Source organism: Bombina bombina, chromosome 9 (genome assembly GCF_027579735.1).
Source record: "Bombina bombina isolate aBomBom1 chromosome 9, aBomBom1.pri, whole genome shotgun sequence".
Lineage (NCBI taxonomy): Eukaryota > Metazoa > Chordata > Amphibia > Anura > Bombinatoridae > Bombina > Bombina bombina.
In genome coordinates, this window is record NC_069507.1 from 181,757,787 (window position 1) to 181,769,658 (window position 11,872).

Here is an 11,872-nt window from a genome sequence, read left to right on the forward strand (position 1 = left end):
CTACACAGGTTCTGAACCAAAAATGGTCGAGATCCTAAGCTTACATTCCTGATTTTTTTCAAATACGAAAAGAACAAAGAAAATTTGATAATAGGAGTAAATTAGAAAGTTGCTTAAAATTGCATGCTCTATCTGAATAATTAAATAAAAAAAATGTGTTTCATATCCCTTTAAATGGCAACTGCAAGATATTCTACAATAAAAGTAATATAAAAAAAAAATACCTCATTGACAATTTACAGTGTTTTTAGAATATGAACAAAATTTGAATTTAATAACATAGGGATCCCACCCACCACTCAAAGTTTTGTTAATGAGAATGTGATTTATCCTAAAGGGATATAGTCCTTTATTTTTAACATGCATCTAAAAAAACAACATATAAAAGATATTTAAAATATATTTTTGCCTGAAAAAGGTTATGTAATAAAACAAATGAAAGTGAATAAGGAATTATATCATCATCTGCAATTAAAGGGATATTAAACACTCAAAACATTTTATAAGCTTAGTATTAAATTTATTCCCTACCTCCCTGTAGACATCGGCACCACCATGTTGAAATCTTATCAATTTGGCTATTTTTTTTTTATACCTGAATTTAAAGGGACATTAAACACTAAATATATTTTATGAGCATAGTATTAAAGTTATTCCCTACCTTACTCTAGTCATGAGAGCCACCATGTTGAAATCTAGCTTTCAGTACATTGCAGTGCCGATAAGTTTGCAAATGTGCTGCAACTCTCCTCCAGATAACTTCATTGTAACCAGTAGCAGACTTACTCAGAGGGTCCAAGTGCAAAATGTGTTTGGAGGCGCCCCAAAGTTAATTCAGTAGTAAGCAATAGCAATAACATGCATGCTGCTTCTCTGTATAAAGATTGAGGATAAATATATGTACCTGCAACCTACACTAATAAAAGGCTCCCTTGCATTAGGATTGTACACACCTATGTATAAGACTGGCTGCTATAGCGTCCCAAGCACTTGGGCCCTGGTGTCACTGCACCAATGACAGTTCAGCCCCTGAGTGTAACCATGGTTACCAAATGGCAGCATCCATTATTAGAGGGTGGTGCATGACATGTGTTTAATGCCCTTTCAAGTCCTGGGACTCTGTTGCTTACTGGCTTATAGCGACAACTCCCACAGAAAACAACAAATCTATTAAAAAAAACAAAAAAAAAACAGCACTAATACATTTTGAAACCGTGTTTTACAAAGAATATTTTTACGTATCATTTCATTTTAAATTGCATATTAAGGTTTCAATAGCTTTAGAACGGATGCTGACAAATGTATGTTTGCTAGAGATAACTTGGGGATCAATCACAATACAATAAAAAATAAATCTTATCTAATGATTTATTTAATTGTTTTAGAAAAATTCCCATGGACCTTAAGGGTTTTTCTGCTGAAAATAATTTGATTTAAAAATAGACAGTTAAGTAAAACTTTCATGATCATGTCATTTTAAAAGGGCAATTACACACTTTGAGATGGTAATATAAAATATATATATATATATATATATATATATATATATATATATATATATATACACATATACATATACATATACATATATATATATACATATATATATACATACATATATATATACATACATATATATATACATACATATATATACATACATATATATACATACATATATATACATACATATATACACATACACACACATATATATATACACACACATACACACACATATATATATATACACACACACATATATATATACATATATATATATGTATAAACACATATAAATCTGCAGTTTACTTACATTATTTTGTCCCCCTTTTCCTGTAATTCCATTCTGAAATTGTGAGCTTTACAGTTAGTGTTCTGCACTTCCATTTTTAACACAGTTATATTCCATACAGCCATTGGCTGCAAACTAGTAACCTATTTATAAATGTCCCTAATTGGCCACACGAGAGAAGGTAATCTAAGTTACAACATGGCAGCTCCCATTGTTTTATAGACACTAAAACTTTACCCGTTATCAGTGAATATTTTTTTGAATGTATAATTCTATCTAGCATTTGTTTAGTGTTTAATGTCCCTTTAAACAACCTACCCATTTACTTCTATTATCAAAATTCCTTTGTTTTCTATGCATCCTTTGATTAACTCTAGGTTGGCTCATATCAGCTCCGGAGTGTGCATGTGTCTTTAGTACCCTATGGCAGCAGTGTTTTGCAACATTGTATGTAGCAGTGCTATAAATTGTTGTAATCACTTTTGCTATAGAGCAGTGTTTCAACCGCGGTCCTCAAGTACCTTCAACAGGCCAGGTTTTCATTACAGCTGAACTAGAGCACATGTGAAATAATCAGCTGATGGGTGAGAGCAGGATAGTAACCATGGTTACTGATCAGCGGATTATTTCACCTGTGCTCTAGTTCATCTATAATGAAAACCTGGCCTGTTGGGGGTACCTTGAGGACCGTGGTTGAGAAACAATGTATAGAGCAGTGTTTCTCAACTCCAGTCCTCCAGACCCTTAACAGGCCAGAGTCTTATAGCTAAACTAGAGCGCAGGTTAAATAATCATCTGAAGGATGAGAGCAAGTTAGTAACCATGGTTACTGATCAGCTGATTATTTCACCTGTGCTCTAGTTCAGCTATTATGAATATCTGGCCTGTTAAGGGTTCTGAGGACAGGAGCTGAAAAACACCTAGAGTACTAAAAACACGTGCACGCTACTGAGCTCCTATGAGCACACCTAGACTCTTTTCAACAAAAGATACAAAGAAAAAAAAGCAAATTTGATAATGGAAGTAAATTGCAAAGTTATTTAAAATTGCATATTCTATTTAAACCATACCATTTTAACTTTACTGTCCCTTTAAGTTTTTTTTTTTAAATTGTGAGCAAGCCTATAGCAATTATCGATACCTATAAAGCGTACACTACACTTGGCTGAACAAAAAGCTCACCTGACATTTTAAAAAGGGACAGCATTATGTAACATAAGGATAGTCTTGCATTTTTAAAAAGAAAATATGTTAAAGTAAAGACTTAGGCAGCTAAATGTTTACTTACCTTGAATGTAAAGATATTCTCTTCAGTGCTGCCATTTATTTATAAATACTGTGTCAGTCTTGCTGTCTAATCACATTGATCACAATACATTAGTAAAGTATCAAATTATTTAACTACAAAAAGAATAGTTTGTTACTGCTTTGAAAAGAAGTTAGCACCTTTGCCCATGTAACCACACATTTACCCCTTCACCCAGTTCAAGTTTATTTATTTTAAATAACCCTCCTCTAAGGAAATAACATTCAGAAACTAAGAAAAAAAAATCAACTCTTTAATGGATGTTGCAAGTCCACCCAATAAAGCTTTATTTATTTGTTTGATTTCTATGGCACAAATAATTCACATTAGTCTTGGCATAGTCTGCCCCAGAAGAGATATTGAGATCTGGCAAGAGATGCCTGGTGAATATACTAAAGGGCACAGTAATTACAGGGTTACCCAGCAGGGATCCGGATTCAGTTAGACGCTCAATTAACTCTCAGATTCTTCACATAAAGTAATTGTTATATTCTGGAGCAACAAAAAAATAAAATAAAGGAGATCTTTTGTGGACAGGGAAAAAAAAAAAAATGTTACAAAGAACTAAGAATGAAACTTCCACACGCAAAGCTATTGATGGCACAACTCAAACAGGATCAATATAGTGAGCCTGGGCAACACTGGCATTACCACGTTTGCTCACAATACAGCAATTATACAGAACAAGCAGCAGGCACCACTATGTTCAGGCTTTTAAATTTAACAAAAAGCTTTCAAGAATCATGTAGGGAATACTAGAATATTTCAAATGGATCTTAAAGGGGCAGTATACTACACCAATTTTAATTTAAAGGGACAGTCAAGGCCAAAAAAAAACTCATGATTTAAATAGGGAATGCAATTTTAAACAAACTTTCCCATTTACTTTTATCACCAATTTTGCTTTGCTCTCTTGGTATTCTTAGTTGAAAGCTAACCCTAGGAGGTTCATGTGTCAATTTCTTAGACCTTGAAGACTGCCTCTAATCTTAATGCCTTTTGACCACTAGAGGGCATTAGTTCATGTATTTCATATAGATAACATTGAGCTCATGCACATGAAGTTAACCTGAAATGAGCATTGATTGGCTTAAATGCAAGTCTGTCAAAAGAACTGAAATAAGGGGCAGTTTGCAGATGCTTAGATACTAGGAAATCAGAGGTAAAAAGTGTATTTCTATAACAGTGTTGGTTATACAAAACTGGGGAATGGGTATTAAAGGGATTATCTATCTTTTTAAACAAAAACAATTCTGGTGTTGACTGTCCCTTTAACTGCATGCAAATAGACACTACTATAAAGAAGATTCAGATACCGATATAAATATCCAGTATAAAATCTTTTAAAAACTCTTAGAAGCTCCCAATTTAGCAATATTGTTGAGATTAGCCTGGGACACCCACGGAAAAAGGGCTGATTAGCAGAACCCCCCCCCCACCTGCATATAAAAAGACCCTTATACAAACAGAAGCAGTCTGTGCTGATTTTCAGATTCCTAACCAAGCCCTGATGTTTCAGATGTAAACTAATATATACAGACTTCAATGTTATTTAAATATAAGCAAAAACTATACATTTTTTACAAAAACACACCCAGGTGGGCTATATAAATGGCTAATCTACAAAACATTTATGCAAAGAAAAATCTAGTGTACAATGTCCCTTTAAGTGAAACCTTTAGTAGCATATAAAAAAAACCCAGCAGTGAATGAACAGGGATTTTATATGCACGTTTCATGTAAGAGGTTTTATTTTTTTATTATTTTTTTATTTTTAATACAGATACTGTTAATTTGGAAATTTCTATGTATGATTAAAGCATAGTACTGAAGTTATTCCTTGTCTTTCTGTAGTCATTGGTGCCACCATGTTGAAAATATCTTTCATTACATTCTAGTGCTGATGTGTTTGCAAATGTGACCCAACTCTCCTCCCTGATGCCTGCAAGTGAAACTAAAAAAGGGACATTAAATCCAAAATACATCCCCCCCCCGATTCAGAGTACATACCGATGTACTTAACTTCCAATTTACTTCTAAAATAGTTTACTTTATTCCCTTGGTATCCCTTTCTTGAAAGATCAGCAATTCACTACTCTGAGCAAATCAGTAAGCCAATCACAAGAGGCATATATATGCAGCCACCAATCAGAAGCTAGGTCCCAGATCCTGACCCTACCTAGGTATGCTGTTCAACAAATGATATACCAAGAGAACAAAACAAATTAGACAAAACAGAAAATGGTATGCTCTATATCACTTTTTTTAAACCAGTCATCAGACCTCCGTAAGAGGCCAAATTTTGAGGATATCTGAACTAGAGCACAGGTGAACCAATCAGCTGATAAGTAAACCTGACCTGTTGGGGAGGCCTGAGGAAAAGTTTGGAAACCAGTGCTCTATATAAATCCTGAGAGAGAAAAAAATTTGGCGTTTCATATCCCTTTAAGTTTCAAAGTGCCTGCAAACAAGGTAGGTGCATTAATTTAATTTGGTTGCTCTTTAAATACAAAGAGAACACTGTCTATCTCAAAGCTGCTAATGCAAGATGTTAAGTACCAGTGTTTCAGACATACAACCTCCTATAATGTTTCAGCCTTTTAAATATCCAATCAGTATTGAATATTTGCTGCTTAAAAATTATATCAATATCGGATGATCAAAAATGATAACCGGTCTAGAACCAGGATTAAATCAGTCAAGGAGAAAATTATGCCCCCCCTGGGCCTTAAAAAGGTGCAGTGAACATATCAGACAAAACTAAACAATGTTAAAACATTTTTACTGCAATTATTTTTCAATAGCCAAATGCCACTTATCATTTACTTTATTTGAAGGAGCCAATCTGGTTTCTAGTCTGCAGACAAGGATAGACATGGTTATAATGTTAGTAGAAAATAAATTGTTTTGTAGTTGTTATCTGTCCCTAATTGGCATTAACTGATATGTTGCAGGGTTAGTCTTGAGAAGTGGTGTAATTCAAGTTCTGAGAATAAAATGCTGCACAATTTTTAGAGCCAAATTAGATGAAAAAGGGAGCAAAATAGGGATTATAAAGTTGTTCCACTATGCATAACTAAATATGTTAAGATTTAAAAAATATTTACTTCTTTTAATCTTTTAAGTTGGCAAATATTGAACAGTGAGAAAGCATTCTACATTTCCCCATAGTGCTAAGGTTATAAGTTTTAATGGAACTTTACACTGTTTATTGTGACAGCATAAAATAGACAGGTTTTTTTTATTTATTTTTTATTTTTTTATTAATAACAAAACTCCACCTACCTTTTGCCTTATTTGGAGGAAACAATCTGGCTTCAGTTTGCAGACAAATGTCTGTCATGGTTATAATTTTGTATAAAATGCATGGTTTTGCAGTTATCAAAAGCCAATTAGGGAAAGATATGAAGCAGTGTTAGCCTTGGGAAGTTAGAGTGTGCAAATTATAACATCCTTAACAAGGGGGGGGGGGATTATATATTGTAAAGTTGTTTAATTACACAACTAGTTTATATATAAAATAGACAAGTGTATACTGTCCCTTTAATACATCTACACCTGTACTCACTTATGATTAATTAAATCATACATTTCTCAAAAAATATTTTTTGTTTAAGGGTAGTACAACCCCCCCCCCCCCATCTTGACTTATAAATAAATTCAGCTAGACATAAGTAACAAAAATCAAAGAATTTATTGTTTAAGGCCCAAAAAGGGCAAAGCTAAAAAAATAAAATCAGTTAGACAAATGTTTTGCATATTCTGTTCACAATATAACAAATCTAAGGATTAAGTAGTCCTTGTCCACAATGCAACACTACACGTTATTTATTCACCTCACTGGGCAAATTCCAGACATAAAACATCTAGAGAAGGGTCTAGAAGTCAAAAAATATAAAATACAGTTTTTTTAAAAGCTCTAATAAAGGCACAATAATGCTACATCCCATTTCATATCAGGGGGTGTCTATAAACATGCTGAGTTTTATTTGTTCCACTTACACCTCCCCTTGTTCTCTGTTGTACATTAAATGGTTAAAATTGATTGTGTTCATTATTGAAGTGCAGACGGAATTCTGAAGGTTGGATGTCAGATAACTCTTTTTGGTTTGAGAGTCAGTCGCTTGGGATGAGGAGTTAGGCACAGAATACGATGCTAAAACTGGCAAATGTTGCCCTGAATGTGAAAAGTCCCCAAATCCTGCAGAAAATGACCTGGAAAAGCCATTACTGCTATGGATCACTGCATTCATACTGGAATTAAAGTTGGCAAAACATGGAGCATTGTCAGAATTAGGCGGTGCTACTGGGGAAGGTTTGCTCTCCCTTTCAGAGTTTTTGCAAATACTTTGTTCAAGTGCCTCAACTTTACTAGATTTAATCATCTTCTCCTCACTTTTCTCAGACTGTCCATTGCTTTCAGCTTTATTTTTACGTTTCCTCCTGAAGTTTCCATTATCAAACATTCTTTCACAGTTTGGGTCCAGTGTCCAATAATTGCCTTTTCCTAGAGGATAGGGAAAAAAAAAAAAAAAAAAAAAAAAAAAAAAAAAGTTTTAAAATGTGGAATATACATACATACTCCTTACATTAAAATCTTAAACTGATTTTTATTATTTATATGCGGATATAATGCAACTTGTGAAATAAAAAGGGGTGGGGGAAGGCCAACACCAAAACAAAAAGAAACCAAAATACACCTACTTGAATGTTTTTATAAATCTCTCAAAAAACAAAAACAAAAAAACAAAGGAACAGAATACATAATATATATATATATATATATATATATATATATATATATATATATATATATAGAACTTTATTAGAAGTATTTGTTATACTATCAGCATTTCTTTGATCATGATACATTGTATTCCTTTTATAAAAAAAAATGAATAAAAAAAAAAAGTGTAAAACAAATAACAGCTCTTACCTGGATCATTTTCATCCCTAGCCACCTTCTTAAAGCAATCGTTCAAGGACAGGTTATGCCTGATGGAGTTTTGCCAGCCAGCCTTGCTCTTTTTGTAGAATGGAAATTTATCAGCCACATACTGGTAAATCTGACTCAAGGTGAGTTTCTTCTCGGCAGTGTTTTGGATGGCCATTGCTATTAAAGCAGAGTAAGAATAGGGGGGTCTTAGGAGCTTCAGAAAGTCCTCTTGATTTGTCAGAGATAGCCAAGGGAAATCTGCTCTTCCCATTCCAGGTGAAGGAGCGAGGAACGGTCTCTGGTTGCCACCATATCCATGAGGGAGGTAAGGAGAACCCCCATTCCCATTGAGGTATGGGGAGGTGGTGATGGCACCTCCATTGTGCCACAGGTAAGGGTTGCTTGGTGGAGCCGCGTACTCTCCAAATCCATATCCTGCTGGGTGATTAGACGGCCTTGGGGAAGGATGCTGGTGCACGGATTGCTGGTATATGTTGTAGTTATCACAGTAAGTTGCCATTTCCATGATCTCCTGGGCATTCGGTAACCCTGGCTGTAGGTTGGTGTGCTGTTGTCTAAACACGTTCATAATTCCTTATGGGAGACGCAGGGCTGGGAAACAAGGTAAAGCAACCACGAGATAATGAGCTCTAAATGAAAATGGGCATTGAGGTTAGGCACAGCTTGCAGGCTATTTCAAATCAAGGTTTAGGTAATAAGGGTTGTGTTGCACCGCCTTTGTAAACGCCCTCTGGATACAAGTTACACCTAACACCTCCAGCCATACTATTATTCAGAATGAAAACTGCAATACCCTATATTATATATATATATATATATATATATATATATATATATATATATATATATATATATACAGTACATATATATATATATATACATATATATAAGGCAATATAAATACTGCTATAGGAAAATATCTGATTTTTGTTTTCGTTTTGGCAAAAACATTTACATAACACTAATATGGTAAACAAATACTTCAATTTGGTTTAGGCAAATGGAAAGTTTTTTCTATGTTCTGTGACATTAGGTATTAAATGCACATTTGTTACATTTGTATAAAAAGTATTTAAAAAAAACAGTTGAAGGTATTTGGTTTATTATATTAAAAACAAAATGTTATTTTTTTTTTTTGGTAACAGGTGTGTTAATTAGTAAGCCAGAAACTTTTAAACAAACATGTTTGTCTCCTATGGAATCCTGGTTTGTTGGATGATTAAAAAAAATAAATGGATTAGGAACACATGAAATAGCAAAAATGTGACTATAACAATATTAAATGTCAGCTATATATATATTTATATTTTAATAACAATAACTGATACTAGCAATTATTGTTTAATTGAATATAAATTTATATTTGAAAAATTAAAATTTTTACTCTACTCTTTGCCTTAGTGTGAAAACTGATAGCAGTAATTCTGCAAATAAAAAAGTGTATTGGTTGGTATTTTTTAACCTCTGATAATTTACTGAACGTTTTGCATAAAGCATGATAAGATTGCACTATTGAAATAAGCTACCTTGAGTGCAACAAAAATGTTTTCTTTCACTAGATATAACATTCCTCTCTCACTGGATATAGCTTAATTTGTTCTCTATTATAGCTTGTTTGTGTTTACTCAACATTGTACAAAGCTAGGCAAATCCATTCTTAATGTACTATTTTGATGGTGGGATTTAAAGAGATCTGTGCTTGAGTACAAGTGTCAGTTCACAATATCAGAAAAAAGCTAAGTTTTTAAAATTGATAAGAGGTTATGACAAGATCCAAGAAGTCCTTGTATCCTGGTTTGGGGAATCATATTTCTTAGCATAAGCAGTCCCTTGAGATTATGTGATGCCTAAGAGTCATTCATTTTAAAATGATGTGCAGCTCCTATGGTTGGAGATAGAGCCCAAGGCACATTTCAAGTTTCCCCAAACTGGATTTTGTCTACTTTGAAACTTTTATTTTTTTTTCTAATAGACAGCACTCTCTAGACATATTTAGTTAGATCACATTCCGGTTGTTAACATAACAACTGGTAGTAACATCCCCTAAAAGGGATATTAAATCCCTATTTATTTATGCATTGTATATATCAGCTCATTACAAAAGTTCTGCATACAAAATAACTGTTTAAAAGCATTTAAACCTGTTTCTTTTTGTTAGTAACATTTGTATTGTTTTGCAGTCCAGTTATGTTTCTTTTCGAACAGCCAACCTCTATTATATCTGATTTGCTGTTCCCAGTTAAAGGGACACTGAACCCAAATTTTTTCTTTTGTGATTCAGATAGAGCATGCAATTTTGAGCAACTTTCTAATTTACTCCTATTATCAAATTTTCTCTTGGTGTCTTTATTTGAAAAGCAAGAATGTAAGTTTAGATGTCGGCTCATTTTTGGTGAACAACCTGGGTTGTTCTTGCTGATTGGTGGATAAATTCACCCACCAATAAACAAGTGCTGTCCAGAGTTCTGAATCAAACATTGGCTGGCTCTTTAGCTAAAGATATCAAGAGAACGAAGACAATATGATAATAGGAGTAAATAGAAAGTTGTTTAAAATTGCATGCTCTATTTGAATCACAAAAGAAAAAAATTGGGTTCAGTGTCCCTTTAATAACAGTTATAAAAGAGCTTCTGGACTGAACAAGCAACACGTGTGTAGCATGTTAAAGGGCTAGAGTGGTAATGCATCTACATTTAAAGGGACAGTCAAGTCCAAAGAAAACTTTCATGATTCAAATAGGGCACTGTAATTTTAAACAACTTTCTAATTTACTTTTATCACCAATTTTGCTTTGTTCTCTTGGTATTCTTAGTTGAAAACTAAACCTAGGAGGTTCATATGCTAATTTCTTAGACCTTGAAGGCCGCCTCTAATCTAAATGCATTTTGACAGTTTTTCACCACTAGAGGGGTGTGTTTAATATAGATAACATTGATTCTCATGCACGTGAATTTACCGAGAAGTGAGCACGGCTTCCAAAGTTGAGGCCAAAGATAGAAGCACTGTTAAGTGCTAACCTGCTCTCCTGCACCGGTCACAGTACGGTGCCTACACATCCGGTGAGCATATACACCACTTCTCTAATAGCAAACTACATGGAACGGATTACACTATGAGGCGCCCTCTATTTGTTCTTCTATTTCTCTAGATTGTCCTACACGCCGGGTCTAAGAGGAGCTGCCCTGCTACACATACTGAAGATTTCATTCATTATTCAAAGACTTCACATATGGGAATGCTGAAAACTTTTGTTTGCAGTCATGACTGGTAATTTTTGAACATTCGAACATTGGCCTATTTATAGAATTTAAGCGCCTCTTTTGGGTCCCTTCTGGAATTTTACACATTTTTAAACAAGTTTCCAGTTTACTTTAGTTATCTATTTTTCTTTGTTCTTTTGTGGACCTTGTTGAGAAGCATATCTAGGTAGGCTTAGGAGAAGCAATGCTCTACTGGGAGCTAGCTGGTGATTGGTGGCTGCACCTATGTGCCTGTTATCATTGGCCCACCCAATGTCTTCAGCTAGCTCCCAGTAGTGCATTTCTCATCTTTTAACAAAGGATACCAAGCAAATTAAGCAAATTTATTAATAAAATTTAATTGGAAAGTTATTTAAAGGGACAGTCTAGGCCAAAATAAACTTTCATGATTCAGATAGAGCATGTCATTTTAAACAATTTTCCAATTTACTTTTATCACCAATTTTGCTTTGTTCTCTTGGTATTCTTAGTTGAAAGCTTAACCTAGGAGGTTCATATGCTAATTTCTTAGACCTTGAAGCCCACCTCTTTCAGATTGCATTTTAACAGTTTTT

The 11,872-nt window shown here is 33.9% G+C and overlaps 1 protein-coding gene across 1 annotated transcript; it reads right to left on the reverse strand.

Annotated features, from left to right (window-relative positions):
- Positions 1 to 7,076: 7,076 nt before the first annotated feature.
- Positions 7,077 to 8,704, reverse strand: LOC128639597 (forkhead box protein I2-A-like). Its single transcript, XM_053691731.1, has 2 exons — positions 8,038 to 8,704; positions 7,077 to 7,608 (listed from the first exon to the last, which is right to left on the reverse strand). Exons 1-2 carry the CDS (start codon positions 8,624 to 8,626, stop codon positions 7,100 to 7,102), a joined length of 1,098 nt encoding a protein of 365 aa, XP_053547706.1. The 5' UTR covers positions 8,627 to 8,704; the 3' UTR covers positions 7,077 to 7,099.
- Positions 8,705 to 11,872: the final 3,168 nt, after the last annotated feature.

Excerpts from the sequence above, each read along its gene's own strand:
- LOC128639597 (XM_053691731.1), bottom strand. The coding sequence starts at position 8,626 with ATGAACGTGTTTAGACAACAGCACACCAACCTACAGCCAGGGTTACCG. Across the intron at positions 7,609-8,037 it reads TAGGGATGAAAATGATCCAG|GAAAAGGCAATTATTGGACA; the intron begins GTAAGAGCTGTT and ends CCTATCCTCTAG.